Raw genomic sequence first — 18,010 nt, forward strand, 5'->3', positions numbered from 1 at the left:
AGTCAACAAAATGGCACAAAATAAGTTCGACACACGCGATCGTCTTTGCATTTCTCTTCAGACAAAGTTGATATCAAATCGGAGTTAAACGAAGGTCATTACTGCAGGCTTCACGTGTTTGCATAAAATTACCGCGAAACAATTTCCTAAACAATCGTCGATTTTTATATAAAATCTTGTCTTAACTCGCGTCAATTTTCACAACGAAAAGTTCTCCCGGACTGACGAGAATGGATTTTAAGTTGAGAACAATTTTCTGCGTAATTGCGGTGCTTTTGTGGATTAATTCGGTTCAAGGAGCTCCTGCGCCGTTGCCTTCAAATGGAATTGTAAGTATTTTTTTTTAATTATAAAAAAAAAAATTATATTTTTTTTTAAATAAAAATTAAGTCAATTAATTTAATTTTTTTTAGCAAATTTAAAAATTAAAATAATTTAAAATTTATTTTTTTATTTTTTTTTTAATAAAATTTGATTAAAATATTTTTTAAAAAAATAAAATTATTTTTTTTAATACGAACTTATTTTTATTTAATTAAATTAAATGATTTATTTATTTGTAAAACTTTTAATAAAAAATTAAAAAATATTTTTTAAGCCAATTTATTCTTTTTTATTTTATTTTATTTTTTTTCATCGAATTTAAATTAATTAATTTTTTAAAAATAAAATTTTAAAAAAAATATTTAAATTTTAATATTTTTTTTTTAGCCCATAGATTTAAACCTCGCCCAAGACCTTCTCTCCGATAGTGTCAAACGAGTCATCGCCATTTTCCAAAATCCAATGGAGCTCACAGCTCGAATGCAGAAACTCGGGCAACTCTTATTTGAACACGAAGTCACCAATATTCGTGACATCATAGGAGTCCTTGTCGAAGAATACGATCCGGATGGCAAACGACCAAATGTGAACGTAGACTTAGCAAATATGGGAAATGGCGAAATTGGAAGTAACGAAAGTAATGAATAAAGAACCATCCGTCTCCATGTGAAATTCTTTTTTTAAAAATTAATTAAAAAAATGTTGAGAACGAAAGGGAAATCGACAAAAGAACCCGCAATTGTTTATTAATTACCATGCAAAATAAATGATCGTGAAATGATTAATTAACGGTTATTGGGGCGAAACGATATGCAGTAGTTTGTTTGAATGTTGAAAGAGACACAAAAAATGTTTGTTTGCAAATGTTTTTGTTGAAATAACACGACAGAAATTGCCTCCGTGCAACAATGTCGAATAATTAATTGGATTCGATTTGATTTAATTCACAAGCGATAAATTTCGATACGTGTTGATTACAATGGCAAAATTGGATTTAAAAGAATTTCAAACAAAAAAATAACTCTCATTCGCATTCAAATTCAATTCAATAGAGGATTTGAAATGTTTGAATTGATCTAAGAATAATTTTCAATTGCTGAGAATTTTTTTTTTAAAGCAAGAAGTTTTCTTAAGAGTTTCAACAGATGTGAGCAGGAATGTGAGCAGGAATGAGCAGTAAGCCATGCTTATTAAACTTAAGAAGTCATGAATGATTTCTTATACTTTTAAAATTGTACCAAATATGTTTTATCAATTGCCCAAAAGTCCGATCAAAATTAATTAATTTTTACATTAGAAGTGAAAAATAAAAAAAATCTTTCAAATCGCTCAAAAACTTGAATTTATTGGCGATGTATAGAGCGTGAAATTTGTAACTAAAAATCAAAATAAAGGAAAATTTTACGAATAAAAAATAAAGACAAGAATTTTCACAAAAAAATATTTTTTTGCAATAATTTTATTTTTCATAAAAAATTTATTTTTACTTATAAAAAATTATTTTAATTTTTGCCAAAAACATTAAAGAAATCATAAAAATTATATTGATTCACATTCAAATCATAATTAAAAATTAGAAAAATTTAAAAAAAACAGAATACTTTGATTGGACATACGCTGAACTTTTTCAACCGAGATACTAAATTTAGTTCCAAAAACTGATGACCAAACAATTGAATGCAAAGAAACTATTGGCAAAAAATTTTAGTAGGCTTATAACGGCCAACCTGCACGTGTTTAACGACACGTTGCTGGTTGGTCGTAGCAACTATTAAAAAATCTAATTAATCAAAAAAAAATCATTTTTAAATTTAGTCGTTCAAAGGTCGGCAAATTGATCATATCTAAAATTAAATAAATAATTGTAAATTTCGAAAATTATAAAATAAAATATTAAATTTAAAATCAAACACAAACGCAATAGGCTGCTATAATATTTATCGATAATTCATAATTATATTTATTCTTTAATAAAACTTTAAATTAAAAGGTTATGGGTTATGGTTACTTCAGAGAAATCATGGTTGACTTCGAGAATATATTAAAATTTTTACAAAAAAAATTAAATTGACAAATAAAAATAGTATATGGAAAATTCAATCTTTTTTTAAAAAAATTAAAAATTTTTTTAAAATTTTTAAAATAAAAATTTTTTTAAAATATTTAATATTTATTAAAAAAATTAATTAAAAATAAATTTTATTTAAAATTCTTAATAAAAAATTATTTAATTAAAAAAATATCAAATTTTCAACAAATTCTCCTTAAAAAACTGAAATATTTTCAAAGCCTACTTCATGAATTAAATTACCTATAAATTAACCAAAGCCTTCTATAATGAAAAATTTAATTTTTTTTTTTCATCAAAAATACTTCAAAATTTAATTCATAATTTGAATATCGCCTTTTTTAAATATCTTCTTAGCAACAAACATTTTTTTTAATGTAAAAAAAAATAATCTTTTATAATCAAAAAATTATCTAATCTCTCAATTCATTCAATCACAGTTCTCACAGAAAAATATTTCAACAACACTCTATTGATAAACACAGATGTCACAACATCCAATAAGTAACATGTTTCCATCGGAGCATGTAAAATTCAAAGCATTTCCCTATGCTCATTGAAAATTGCATTCATTCAATTTTTTATTTAATTTTATTTTATATAACGAAAGACCGGTTTCACTTTTTTATGGAATTAATTTCTATTGAATGTTCAATAGCTTCGTTAATGGAAAATTCCATCAGATTTTCAACAGACAACCTTCAATAGAACCCGAAAAATCAGGGCTTGCGTAAAAAGTCATCAAAACTTATCGTCATCTCATTAACGGTAAAAATATTGCAACCAGCATGTGCCAAATTATTAATTCTTTTGTTATTAAAATTATTTGCTTTGTTTTTCGGCAGTTAATGGTCTAGTTGTTTTTTTTTGTATTTTTTTTTAATTATTGCAGTCTTTTCGCTCATTTATTGTCATTTACTGAAAAAATTACGAATTCAAAGTCACCCATGATGTTTCGACAATTTGCCGGTAACTGAGTTACCTCCCATACTTTGTTCGAAACGTGCAATTTCCCCTCCATGTACGCTTTTGTTGTACATTGAGTTGAGTTACCGTGCATTTTACTATCATTTTCATTGAAAATGTCTGTTATTATGTGACTGACTGGTACTTACCATTCGAAAAATATTTTTATTACGGTTTTATCTGCACACAAAGTTAGTCTTGAAAGCAAAAGTGCTCTTGATATTTTTTTTTTCAATTTTTTTTTTTTGTATCGAAACATTAGAATTTCAACGGTGACTGTGATACGACGACGACGAGAGACGACGACGGAAAGTACAAATTGATCATGATGATTATTATGTAAAAGTGTTGTTGCGATTTTTTTTGTTGTTGTTGTAATATCCAATAATTTGTGTAGGCAAATCATAAATGTGCAGAACTGAGTTTAGTTAACCACGAGCCAGCTATCGAACAAGACTCACGTGAAAATATGAATTTTCGTGAATAAATTTAAATAAAATTAATAAAAAAATGTTAAATTTCCGGACAACTATCCTCTTTGTAACGTTCGTCATTACAATACACGCCCAATCACGCCATAAGAGAAGAAATTTCGGACAAACCTTAAATCGCCCGCGAACAAATGAACCAAACTACGTCTTCATCCTGCCAGAAAATAAAACTGTAGTGTTAAGAAAAAGTGACTTTGATCATGTGATATATCCGAATGTGACAAATGTGAATAAATTTGTGAAAAATAAGAAAATTGTTAAAGACTTGGAACATTCGGAAAGTGCTAAAAAAGATTTCTATGACAACAGTGAAGAAGAACTCGAAAATATTGTCAAGCAAAATATCCAAACAGAACGGAATTTTGTGAATTTTATCGAGGAAATGAATCAAGATTTAAACTCGGAAGAGGTAAAAGCGAAGCACAAAAAGAGCAGAAAAGAGTTTAAGAAAAAAAGTGAAACAAAGAGGAACGAATGGGATGATCTTGGATTGGATGGATGGGAAGGCGCGATTGCGGAAGAGAAAAGGAAGAATAACAATACGAAACATGAGTAAGTGACGCGCCTACTGCGACGATGACACAGTGACTTGACGAATGTGTTAAAAAAATTGTTTGGTATTCAAATTCAGTAGTAGTAGTCGAGAAACCTTCAACGAGCAAGTTAATGCACTTGAACTTTAGTATAAACTTTAAATGATTAATTTTGAAGATTTGTAGGGCAGTTTTGGTTTAAGAAGTTTTATGGCGTTTTTTGAAGATTTGTTGTGTCTGTCTGTTATAAGGAGTTAAAAGGCATTATAATTTTTTTACAAGTTTAAGCATTCAAAGTGCTCATTTAAAAGCAAATTTCATTTAAACAGTTGATATTTTTTCGAATTTGATGTTCGTGAAAATTTTTCTTCAGACTACTTTAATGTGGTTTAAAGAATGAGTATATCAAAGTCTTCTATATAGAAGGAAAAAGGCAAATTTTATGAATGCAAGTTTAAAATTCGATATAATTTGATTTGAAGGTTTGTTGGTTCATAGGTTTTAACTTTGTCATTAATTGTATTGCAAGATCGGGGTTTCTTGGGCTGATATAATAAAGACATGAGAGGTTAAATGAACGGTGTCCTTTTATAAAGTTGGCAGAAAGAAGATGATTCGGTTTTAAAGGTTCCTTTGCAGATCATGGTTCTATAGTTTCGTCAAACGTTATCGTTTGATATTACTTTAAATGTATTCCATAGATTTTTCTCTCATAAATTCGCCATAATTTACAGAAAAAATAATTCTTTAAGTTCTTTAATTATATCTGATATTCGATTATTAGGCTCTGGTATTATTGTTCTTCCAATTTCGTTTCTTTTGCGATTTAGACTTCGAAGAAAGTTCAATCCATTGTCATATCATCTTATTCTGCTTCAAAAAATGTTTCTTTTTGAACTCAAGTTTCTATACAAAGCAATTCAATATTCTTCTATGTTTTCAATTTCACTGAAAAAAATCAAAAATTATTTTAAAACACTTTTCAAAAATAAAATTTAACTTACCTTTTTATTATTTCATCTACTTACCTTACTTTCCCTTATAAGTTCATAAAATGCGCTCAGGTTAATTCACCTTCCTTCCCATGATGAGTCTTTCATTTCTGAAAAAATATCTCTTTAAACGAAACCAGTTAGCAAATAACAATAAAAAAAAAGTCATATACCTCCAACATTAAATACAAAGGCATGCTAATCATCACATCACATATCTATCAAGATTAAAGTGACACAAATTCAACTTCAGTCAATGTCATTATTTTAAGGGCTATTCAACGTACATTTCTTTTGTGTTAAAAACTGAATGGCTCTCAATCAAATATGTATTTGTCGTAACATTTTGCAATCAAAATAGATCAATGCACTGAAGGTCACTAACATCTTCTTCTTTCACAAAAGACGAAATATTTGCATGATTAATTATTTCTTTTGGAGTAACCTTGAATTGAAGTTGTAATGAAAAAAAAAATAAAAAATAATATCTCACGAAAATGAATTGAAGTTCGTTTAAAGAAAAGCTATCCATCAAGCAGTTAAGTGAAAAAAAAGTTGATTAACAGGTTGATGATTTTTTTAATGATCTTTTTGCATAAATGACTTGCTGCTTTGGCTTATGTAATATCCGATAAAGTTTTTCTGTGCTTTTCTTGTGATTTGAAGGAAATGCATCAGCAATTTTTTTAGTTTGGGAACAATGTCAAGATTTCTTCACTTTTTCGTTTAACCGCTAATGGATCAATTGTTGACTGACATTTGCCTAACTTAACCTTCGATTTCTTTGCAGTCAAACATCGTACGAAATCGAAATTTACACAGATAAAGAAAACATTCCCCCTCCCTATCAACATCACTTACCTTCTTCAACGCCGAGCTCCAAGCCAACCAAAAAACGTCTCTTGCCTCCAGGTTCGCAGGAAATCACCGAAGACTTGCCCAAAGAGCTCCAATTGCTCATCCAAGAGGAACGTGAACTATTCGAACTCAAACATGGGCGAACGCCCGACGATCATCCGCAATGGCCCATCACAAGTAGTCGCGATGCGCACAAAGACGAAGATGTATTTATTGCGCGCGCCAATAACCCGTTTGGGCACTCTACAAAATGGAAATATAGGTGAGTAGTGCAATTGCATCGAGAAATAAAAAACGAAATGAAGAGAGATCGTGACTTCCTCGATTGCTGGATGCATGAGCATTTGTGTCATATTGTGCGTGAGTGTACCTCGGGTTTGTGATAATAAATGTTTATATTTGATGATTATCTAACGTGTTGCTTGCTGCGAGAGTAAAAGTAATGCGAAATAATAAAAACATTAAGAGAAACAAAAAAAAGTAGCAATTGATACGATTAATAGACGAAGCGTGCGTTGGTAGGTTTGCACTTTTGTGTGGATGAAAATGGAGAAAAATTGCACAAATTTCTCTCTGTACGGAGGTATGAGAGAACGAGAGACAGATGAATGGAAGTCAGGTGTGTAATTTCTGTCATTAAAGTTTTTTTTAAAGATTTATTATATTTTTCGTTGTAACTGCGCTTTTTTGTACCCACATTTATTGATAAAATTTAAAATGTATTCGCTAAAAAAAAATTTAGCAAGTTTCATGTCTGTCTTTTTTGCAGTATTTAATTTTTAAAATAAATTTTTATTTTTATTTCAAACTTTTAAATTAACTTAAAAATTTTTTATTTCAATTTTAATTTTTTTTTTTAAAAATATTTTTTTTTATTAATTTTTAATAAAATTTAAATTAATTAAAATTTTTAATTAAAATTTAAATAATTTTATTTTTTTTAATTAATTTTTTTTTTAATATTTTTTTTTTATTATTAAAAATTTTATTTTTTTTTATTTTTTTTTATTTATTTTTTTTTTAATTATTAGGTAATTTTTAATTTTTTTTAAACTTTTTAATTTTAAAAAATTTTTCTACTTAAAAAAAATCAAATTTAAAACTTACCAAAAAATGCGCTCTCGTCACATCAATTAAGTTAATCTGTCACAAAGTTGCTCAACAAGTTTCTCAATCACAACATGAAGAAAAAGAATGAAAGAAATTGTGTGTCGTCGTGCGAATCAACCAACAATTATTTAGTATAATGATTATTATATCATATTAGATAATATTAATAACAAGACAAACATTACCCACATTTTCACATCACAAAAAAGATATATGTAAGAAGATAATGGCACGCGTGAACGTGATTTTTCTGTTACAAATTTTTGCTTTTAATTTTGTTTTTTATGTAATTTTAACCAAAATCATATTTTAATTAGTTTGAATTAAAATATATACATAATGAAAAATATTTCAATTTAATTAAAATACAATAGAAATTAAATATTTTTTTTAGTTATTAATTATTTTTTTAAATAAAAATTTATTTTTTTTAAATTAAATTTTATATTAATTATTTATTTATTTATTTTTTTTATTTAATTTTTATTAGTTTTAATTCAAAAAAACATTTTTAACTAAAATAAAATTTAATTATTTTTTAAATAAAAATTTTAATTTAATTTAATGAAATAATTTTTTTATTTTAAATATTTTTTATTTATTTTGTTTTAATTAATTAATTATTTTTAAAAATATTTTTAATTGAAATAATAAATTAAAAATTATTTTTATTTAATTTAAAAAAAATGTATCAAAAATATTTTTTAAAATTTATTTAAAATTTATAATTAAAAAAAATATTTTTTTTATTTTTTTTTAAATATAATTTTAAAAATTATTTTATTAATAATAATATAAATATTATTTTAAAATTATATTTTTTAAAAAAATATTTTTTTTAAATTAATTATTTTTCAATTAAATATATTTAAATTTATTTTTAAATAAAATTTTGATATTAAAATTTTTAAACAAAATAAATTTTAATATTTCTTTGAACAAAATAGGTCAACCTAAAAGTTCATTTCCTCACTTAATTTTCTGCTACGATCATGCGGTGTAAATTACTGCAAAAAACAAACAAAACAACATTAACTCCAAGCAAATATCAAGATCGTGTAACACAAAAAAAAACTCATTTCAGAGTCTCAGACAACACATAATGACGATGATTTGCGATGTAACATAATTAAATAATAATAATTTTTCATGCTTTAGATTAGTAGGTGACTCGGTCACATATTCGCAAAGGCGGGAAATTGCGCTTATGCAACTTTTTTAACTTTTCCGACTGGCAATAAATTTCATGAACTTTTTCGAGATTTTTATCAAAAATTTATGTTTCGACTCGCATTTTGCTTTCTCATGAACGAGCCCCTTTTAGTAGTTTAGTTAATAAAAAGTTTTATTCAATTCATAATTTTGCCCAAGAAATTCCCACAAAAAATAGCATATCATCAAAAATGTCGAAATTCATGAAAAAAATAATGACCGCTGTCAAAATTGCACAAAAAATTATTTTTTTTATTATTTTTGTTTGTAACATTGCACTTCTGACCTTCAAAAAAAAAAACATTTTTTTCCCTTTACCGCATTCATTTGTTAAATGGACAGAAAACAATTAGCAAAACAATAATTTTTTGAACTTAATTAACGAAAACGGTCTCACGAAGCATTTCCATTACACAAGTTAAAGAAACTCTCACTGTCATTGCCAACGCATAGAAAACGGAACGCAAATAACTGTAAAAAATGTTGTTGCTTGCGATAATATTAAATTGTATCATAACACAATTTTTCTTTATTTATTGTGTTATGTAATAATATCGAAGTAAGTAATACTAAATTAATATTTTTCTTGTTTTTTTGATAAAGATGTAGAAATGTGAATAAAAAAATAAGAGAAAAAGAGAGAGAAAAATGCAGTGTCAATTTTGTTGAGTGAAATGTTTTTTTAATGCACTGAAAGAAGGTTTTTTTTCATGGAATTTTGCAAAAAAAAAAATTTTTTTTTTTATTTTCAGTGCAAAATCTTCAATTTTTTTTCACTTCGTTAATTTTTATATTAAAAAAAATAATTTTATGTTTAAAAAAAATGATGAGCAAATTTTTTGAAGAATTGAGCTAATTTTCAAGTCACTGATTCTAAAGTAAATTTAGAGGGAGACAATTCGTAATTTCACTTCAAAGCTTTAAATTCAATGCGAATTTTTGTCTTATGTAAAATTTCGTAAAAATTTACATCATTTTTAATTTTTAAAATAAAATTTTAATTTTTATGAGTTTTTATTAAATTAAATTTTAAATTAAATTTTTTTTGTATATTATTTACAAATTATTTAATATTTTTTTGTATTTTAAAATTTAATTAATTTAATTTAATTTTACAAAATTATTTAATTCAATTTTTATTTATTAATTTAATTAATTAATTAATTATTTTATTTATTTATTTAAAATAATTTATTTTTTTTTTTTGAAATTGAATTTAAAAAAAAACAATTAATTTTTAACTTAATTTATCTAAAAAAAACAAAAAGTTTTGAATATATTTTAAATCATTTTTAAAAATTTTATTAATTTATTTTATTTTATTTTTTATTTTAAAAATTTTTAATTTTAAAAAAATTAAGAAAAAGCAAAACATTAAGTGAAAAAAACTTTTTTTACTAAATAAAATTTCATAAATTTTATATTTTTAATCTGTAAATAATTTTTAGCATTTTTTTTAATTTTAAATAAATTAATTTTTTTTAATAAAAATTGAATTAAAAAATTTTGATATGAATTAACTTAATTATATTGGCTTGATTTGAATTAATTTTAATAATTGTTTCATATTTAAGATTTTTGCAATTTTTTTTCTTTTTAAATAATTAATAAATTTTTTTAAATAATTTTTTTTAATTCAATTTTTTAATAAATAATTTTTTTGAAATTTTTAAACTAAATTAAATTTAAAAAAAATAATTCAATTAAATATTTACCTCCAACAGCATTTCCCGCCAAATTTTCTTCTCACTTTTTTGCCTGTCCAACATATTTCACATTAATTCAATTTATGTTGTACAAGAAAAAAAAATTGCTGCTAATCTAAATTGATTTGACAAGTGCTGCTGATTTGTCATTAAATTACTTCCTTAGTCTGACCTAATCTGTGAATTGATTTATCGACCGAAAAAATCGATTAATGTTCATGTTTTTTCTCTTGTTTTTTTGATAAGCATCTAAAGAAAAAGTACGGAGAGTGTTGCAAAGTTGCTGAGTGAAAGAAGGGCGTTAAGTGTTTGAATTTATTGCAACTTTGTTGCACGAGGAGTTAAAATTTGTTTTTCTTTCAGCAATTCAACGGCGCATGATGAAAATTCAACTTCAGGCAGTCGTTCAAAACGAGGAGCAGTTCATTTGTATTCAATGGTAAAAATTTAATTTTTTAAACAGATTTTTGTTAATTTTTTTTTCTAATTTTTTTTAGATTAAATGCGCTACTGGATGCGATCCGCTCGTTTTCAAAGGTTACGGATGTTACTGTGGCTTTTTAGGCTCGGGATATGCTCTCGACGGGATCGATCGTTGTTGCAAAATGCACGATTATTGCTACGAAACTGCTCAATGTCCTTCGTTTTTGGAGTATTTTGTGCCTTATTTGTGGAAATGTTACCGAGGAAAACCTGTTTGTGGTAATAGAAAAAATTATAAAAAATTTATTTTTTTAAAAAAATATTTTTTTTAGCTTACGATCATGGAGAATATGGAGGACCAAATTCTTGTGCAGCTCGTAAGTTTCTTTAAAAAAAAGTTTAAAAATTAAAATTTTAATTAATTTAATTAATTTTTTTTTAATTTAATTTTAATTAATTTAATCTTTTTTTTATTTAAAGGCTTATGTGAATGCGATCTCATCTTAGCTCAATGCTTGAGACGATATTATTGCCCTCATAAGAGGAATGTTTGCGTTTCTAACCCACTGAGGCTCATCCAGAACTTGGCGATGGTCTTTTAATTTAATATGCGAGCCATAAATGTACGATAGTTTGTAAATTTTAAAAATTTGCACGGAAAAGTAGGAAGTGATATTTGTAAAAAATGACAAAAAAAAATAATAGTTACCATAAAATTGAAACTTTGGCCAATTTTTTAAGTTTAAGATAATTAATTAGAGTAAGATATAATGAAAAAAAAATCATTAAATAATAAAATAAATAAATTTTTAAATTGTAATATTTCTTAAAATTTTGGTTTTATTTTAAATATAAAAAAATAATATTTTCACATATAGGTAAATATTTTAATTTTTTAAAATAAATTTAATTAATTAATAAATATTTTTTCACATAAATTATTTAATGAATAATTAATAAAAAAAAATATTATTATTTTTAATTTAGTTTTTACTTTTATTTTAAATAACAAAAAAAAAATTGTAAAATATAAAAAATATAATAAAATTAATTAATTCTCATTTTTTTTGTTTTTTTTAAAGAAAATTTTAAAAAACATGTTCATGTTTAACATTTTTTAATTAAATTGCTTTTAAACGTAAAAAAAGTTTCTTCATCAAAACATTTAAAAGCATGATATCCCTTTAAGGACTTTAAAGTCCTTAAGATCCTGTTTGTTTACAGCACAAAACGCACGCTGGAGTTAAACAAATACACACATTTGTGCTCTTTTTGAGTATCGCACAGATGTGCAACTGTAGCATGCGCTCTGTGCTATGTCTGTTTTGTATTTGTGTGTATTTAGTTGTGAATATTTTTATTTATTTATTTATTTGTAACCGAAAATGTTAAATACAAAACGTGATTTGTAAATATTTGCTCCCGTTATTTTCATATACATTTTTTTTTGTCGAATAAATATTATATTTTAATTTTTTAAATTTAGCTCAAAAATATTTTTTAATGAATTTAATTCTTTTAATTAAAAAGTTTTTTTTTTAATTTATTATAAAAATATTTTTTTGTAAATTTGTGTTAATAAAAATTTATGTTTTTTAATTAAAATTAACAATTGTTAAGTTTAATTAAGATTTAAAAAAAATTAATAATATAATTTTTTATTTGAAATTATTTTTTTATTCAATATTCATTTAGTTTAAAAAAATATAATTTATAATTTTTTAAAATAAATTATTCCTTTAAAAAAAAAAACAAATGATTTACTAAAATTTATTACATAAATATTAATAATAATTAGGTATATTTTTAGAAAAAAAAATGAAATAAAAAATGTTATTTTTTCTTTTATGAAATATTTTTTTAATAAAATTAAATATTTTGAACAATAGATTTTTTTAAGTTTTTTAATTAAAATTCAATTGATGAAATAAATATTTTTCTTCTAAATTAATAAATAATTAAAATAAATTTAAATCTAATAATAAATTTTATTTTCTAATCAATGAAAATAAATAATAAAAAAATCTTTAAATATTAAATTATCATTATTTTTTTTTAATTTTGAAAAAATCATGATAACTTACTGAATTATAAAAAATTTTTTTTTTAATAAAATTAAATTATCAAAAAATATTATTTTATTTAAATAAATTTTTTTTCTCAATATTAGTTTTAAATTATTTTTTTTTAATTTAAAAAAAAAGTTAGTGAAGCTCATATTAATAAATTAAAAAAAAAACAAATTTTTAATTTCCTTTACGTATTTTTGGTAATTTATTCAATTTTTTTCTTCAAGTACGTTCTTGATTCGCAATAAACTCTACTAAAAATCTCTCTGCTTCTTCATATTCATCCAACTCATCCTCCATTTCCTCAAATTTCTCCAAATATCCGGTATTTTCGGTCGTGCCATGAACTTGTCGCAAATGCTTCTGAATCATCTTGTTCCGCAAAAAAGCTTTTCCACAAAAGTTACATTTAATCGGCGGCTCCTTTCGATGCATCGTTTCCTTGTGCGTCCTTAACCAGTTTCTCGTGTGAAATTTCTCGCCGCATTCGTCGCATTCGCGTGCCTTGACTCCCGTATGGATGGAATTATGGTCATCGAACTCCGATTGATGCATAAAATGTTTATTGCACATTTCGCAGAAAAATTTGAAATTTTTCGTGTGAACGCGAATTTGATGGTAATACCTCGAAGCCCATGCCATAAATTTACGATCGCAATACTGACAGGGATACTCCGTTTTTAGGTTCATGTGATGTTTGGCAATGTGCAGCTTCAAATTTTGCAGCAAAGTATAAGGTTTCTCGCAATGAGGGCATGTGAATTTAACCCCGTGATGAATGTTGTTCATGTGACGCGCCAGAGAAGCTCGTTTTAACTTTTCATGACACGTTTCGCACTCAACCAGCTCGTTTTGACGCATTTTTTTACGTTCGGCAGCTGTTAATCCGTCAATTTCCTTCGTTAATTTCGGTTTTCGCTTCAATTTTGCCGAAATTTTCTCCCCGACTCGCGATTTGCAGGTTTTTTCGGCGTTACATTTGAACTTTTCGTACTCCGGGACGAGATCGCGGCAGAAAATTTTGTGTTTTCCGCAAAAACATTTTCTAATTTCCTCATTTTCGTGCATTTTCAGGACATGATGCTCCATATTTGCCTCCAAAACGCAACTAAATCCACAAAAATCGCAATTTAAGGTACTTTCAAAGTTAATTTCGGACTTTTGGAGAAGTTCGTTGGCACATTTTGAGTGTTTTAGATGCCATCGGAGGTGATCCATTGAACGAGCTTCCTTGCGACATATGCAGCAACTGAATTTTTGTGCCGATTTGTGATGAGAATTGGTATGAGTCAAAATTGTTTCTTGCCTCAGAGAGCGGGTCAAGCAAAAAGTACAGGAAAAATGATCCTTGACGTTATTTGGCGTGTGCGAATCCGTCACATGAAGCTTCAACAACGATTTTACGGGAAAAATTAAAGGACAGTCGATGCATTTTTCGCCTTTCATGAGATCCTGATGACTTTTTGTGACATGATCCTTCAATTTATGGATGTCCTTGTAACAGTTGACCTCAAAATCGCAAAAGTCACATTCAAGTTTCACCGGATTTTCGTATTCTTCGGTGTCGTTGTTGATAAGCTCCTCGATGATATCCAAAGTTTCGGGATTTTCAAAGTCCGAAGTTGATGAAACAAGATTTTGGAATTTTTTTGTCTCCAAATTTACGAGAATTTTTTCGGTTTCTTGGCATTTTGCTTGGAAATTCGACGCTTGGATCAATTCGCTCGTGCAAGTGCTGCAAATTTTCTTTGGAATGTCTTTTTCGGTGATTTGGAATCCGGTGCAGTTGATGTATTTTGTGGCAAATTCCGAAATGTCAAGGTCACGGGTTTCGCATTGACTGAGGCAGATGCGGCAGTTACGGGCGGATAAGAGATCCATTTTTTTGGGATAAGGTAAAGTTACTTCATTTGGAGCCTTTTTTCATTTGGAATGTTTACCTTTTTTGCTGTACGATGAGGTGTGTGATGTATGTTGTGTAGTGTTGATATGAATTTGGCCCAATGAGAAAAATTATTGAAAATGTCAAAGAGTAATGATGTCAAAAATTTTTGAATATTCGATTCGAAATTTGTTTTCAAAGAAATTTTGAACTAATTTCTCATTTTTTTAGAAATATTTTAAAAATAAAAAAAAAATAATTAGCAAGATTTGACAAAAATGGCTTTGACACAGTTTTTGACATAGTTTTTTATTTAGTTTTGCTCTAGATTTAGTTTTCAAATCAAAACTGTGTCAAAGAAAAAAATTTTTTTTCAGTTTCAATTTTTTAGCAGTTTTGAGTTATAAAATGATTAAAAATGATAAATTAGAGCCCTCTGACAAATTTTTATCCATTTGGAGCAAGATTTGACAAAAATTGCTTTGACACAGTTTTTGACATAGTTTTTGACACAGTTTTGCTCTTGATTTAGTTTTCAAATCAAAACTGTGTCAAAAAAAAAATTTTTTTTCAGTTTCAATTTTTTGGCAGTTTTGAGTTATAAAATGATTAAAAATGATAAATTAGAGCCTTCTGACAAATTTTTATCCATTTGGAGCAAGATTTGACAAAAATTGCTTTGACACAGTTTTTGACATAGTTTTTGACACAGTTTTGCTCTTGATTTAGTTTTTTTGACACAGTTTTCAGTTTCAATTTTTTGCAGTTTTAGTTATAAAATGATTAAAAATGATAAATTAGAGCCCTCTGATAAATTTTTATCCATTTGGAGCAAGATTTGACAAAAATTGCTTTGACACAGTTTTTTTTTCAGTTTCAATTTTTTGGCCGTTTTGAGTTATAAAATGATTAAAAATGATAAATTAGAGCCCCCTGACAAATTTTTATCCATTTGGAGCAAGATTTGACAAAAATTGCTTTGACACAGTTTTTGACATAGTTTTTGACACAGTTTTGCTCTTGATTTAGTTTTCAAATCAAAACTGTGTCAAAGAAATTTTTTTTTTTCAGTTTCAATTTTTTGGCAGTTTTGAGTTATAAAATGATTAAAAATGATAAATTAGAGCCCTCTGATAAATTTTTATCCATTTGGAGCAAGATTTGACAAAAATTGCTTTGACACAGTTTTTGACATAGTTTTTGACACAGTTTTGCTCTTGATTTAGTTTTCAAATCAAAACTGTGTCAAAGAAAAAATTTTTTTTCAGTTTCAATTTTTTGGCAGTTTTGAGTTATAAAATGATTAAAAATGATAAATTAGAGCCCTCTGACAAATTTTTATCCATTTGGAGCAAGATTTGACAAAAATTGCTTTGACACAGTTTTTGACATAGTTTTTGACACAGTTTTGCTCTTGATTTAGTTTTCAAATCAAAACTGTGTCAAAGAAAAATTTTTTTTTTCAGTTTCAATTTTTTGGCAGTTTTGAGTTATAAAATGATTAAAAATGATAAATTAGAGCCTTCTGACAAATTTTTATCCATTTGGAGCAAGATTTGACAAAAATTGCTTTGACACAGTTTTTGACATAGACACAGTTTTTGACAAATCAAAACTGTGTCAAAGAAAATTTTTTTTTTCAGTTTCAATTTTTTGGCAGTTTTGAGTTATAACAGATTAAAAATGATTTGCTGACAAATTTTTTGATTTAGTTGACAAAAATTGCAAATGACAAAACTTGTGTCAAAGTCAAAAAAATTTTTTTTTTCAGTTTCAATTTTTTGGCAGTTTTGAGTTATAAAATGATTAAAAATGATAAATTAGAGCCCTCTGACAAATTTTTATCCATTTGGAGCAAGATTTGACAAAAATTGCTTTGACACAGTTTTTGACATAGTTTTTGACACAGTTTTGCTCTTGATTTAGTTTTCAAATCAAAACTGTGTCAAAGAAAAAAATTTTTTCAGTTTCAATTTTTTAGCAGTTTTGAGTTATAAAATGATTAAAAATGATAAATTAGAGCCCCCTGACAAATTTTTATCCATTTGGAGCAAGATTTGACAAAAATTGCTTTGACACAGTTTTTGACATAGTTTTTGACACAGTTTTGCTCTTGATTTAGTTTTCAAATAAAAACTGTGTCAAAGAAAAAAATTTTTTTCAGTTTCAATTTTTTGGCAGTTTTGAGTTATAAAATGATTAAAAATGATAAATTAGAGCCCCCTGACAAATTTTTATCCATTTGGAGCAAGATTTGACAAAAATTGCTTTGACACAGTTTTTGACATAGTTTTTGACACAGTTTTGCTCTTGATTTAGTTTTCAAATAAAAACTGTGTCAAAGAAATTTTTTTTTTTTCAGTTTCAATTTTTTGGCAGTTTTGAGTTAAAAAATGATTAAAAATGATAAATTAGAGCCCCCTGACAAATTTTTATCCATTTGGAGCAAGATTTGACAAAAATTGCTTTGACACAGTTTTTGACATAGTTTTTGACACAGTTTTGCTCTTGATTTAGTTTTCAAAACAAAACTGTGTCAAAGAAAAAAATTTTTTTCAGTTTCAATTTTTTTGCAGTTTTGAGTTATAAAATGATTAAAAATGATAAATTAGAGCCCCCTGACAAATTTTTATCCATTTGGAGCAAGATTTGACAAAAATTGCTTTGACACAGTTTTTGACATAGTTTTTGACACAGTTTTGCTCTTGATTTAGTTTTCAAAACAAAACTATGTCAAAGATTAAAAATGAAAAAAATTGCTTTGACACAGTTTTTTTTTTTCAGTTTCAATTTTTTGGCAGTTTTGAGTTATAAAATGATTAAAAATGATAAATTAGAGCCCCTGACAAATTTTTATCCATTTGGAGCAAGATTTGACAAAAAGTTTTTGACATAGTTTTTGCTTTGACAGTTTTGAGTTATAAAATGATTAAAAATGATAAATTTGAGCCCCCTGATAAATTTTTATCCATTTGGAGCAAGATTTGACAAAAATTGCTTTGACACAGTTTTTGACACAGTTTTTTTTGCTCTTGATTTAGTTTTCAAAACAAAACTATGTCAAAGGAAAAAATTTTTTTCAGTTTCAATTTTTTGGCAGTTTTGAGTTATAAAATGATTAAAAATGATAAATTAGAGCCCTCTGATAAATTTTTATCCATTTGGAGCAAAATTTGACAAAAAATGTTTTGACATAGTTTTTGACACAGTTTTTGACACAGTTTTTTTTGCTCTTGATTTAGTTTTCAAAACAAAACTATGTCAAAGGAAAAAATTTTTTTCAGTTTCAATTTTTTGGCAGTTTTGAGTTATAAAATGATTAAAAATGATAAATTAGAGCCCTCTGATAAATTTTTATCCATTTGATTTTTTAGTT

At 25.9% G+C, this 18,010-nt stretch overlaps 3 protein-coding genes across 3 annotated transcripts; 2 read left to right on the forward strand and 1 right to left on the reverse strand.

The window, feature by feature from the left end:
* The first annotated feature begins 210 nt into the window (after positions 1–210).
* Positions 211–1,109, forward strand: LOC134835118 (uncharacterized). Its single transcript, XM_063849983.1, has 2 exons — positions 211–329; positions 712–1,109. The coding sequence occupies exons 1-2, from the start codon at positions 231–233 to the stop codon at positions 970–972; spliced, it is 360 nt and encodes a 119-aa protein (XP_063706053.1). The 5' UTR covers positions 211–230; the 3' UTR covers positions 973–1,109.
* A 2,759-nt stretch (positions 1,110–3,868) lies between these two features.
* Positions 3,869–11,285, forward strand: LOC134833832 (uncharacterized). The gene is made up of 6 exons (XM_063848290.1): positions 3,869–4,401; positions 6,165–6,494; positions 10,624–10,699; positions 10,758–10,962; positions 11,016–11,060; positions 11,164–11,285. Exons 1-6 carry the CDS (start codon positions 3,869–3,871, stop codon positions 11,283–11,285), a joined length of 1,311 nt encoding a protein of 436 aa, XP_063704360.1.
* Positions 11,286–12,957: 1,672 nt separating this feature from the next.
* LOC134834694 (zinc finger protein 98-like) lies at positions 12,958–14,701 on the reverse strand. Its single transcript, XM_063849440.1, has one exon. The coding sequence runs from the start codon at positions 14,631–14,633 to the stop codon at positions 12,975–12,977; it is 1,659 nt and encodes a 552-aa protein (XP_063705510.1). The 5' UTR covers positions 14,634–14,701; the 3' UTR covers positions 12,958–12,974.
* Positions 14,702–18,010: the final 3,309 nt, after the last annotated feature.

The sequence above is a fragment of the Culicoides brevitarsis genome, chromosome 3, assembly GCF_036172545.1.
Source record: "Culicoides brevitarsis isolate CSIRO-B50_1 chromosome 3, AGI_CSIRO_Cbre_v1, whole genome shotgun sequence".
In the NCBI taxonomy this organism is placed as follows: Eukaryota; Metazoa; Arthropoda; class Insecta; order Diptera; family Ceratopogonidae; genus Culicoides; species Culicoides brevitarsis.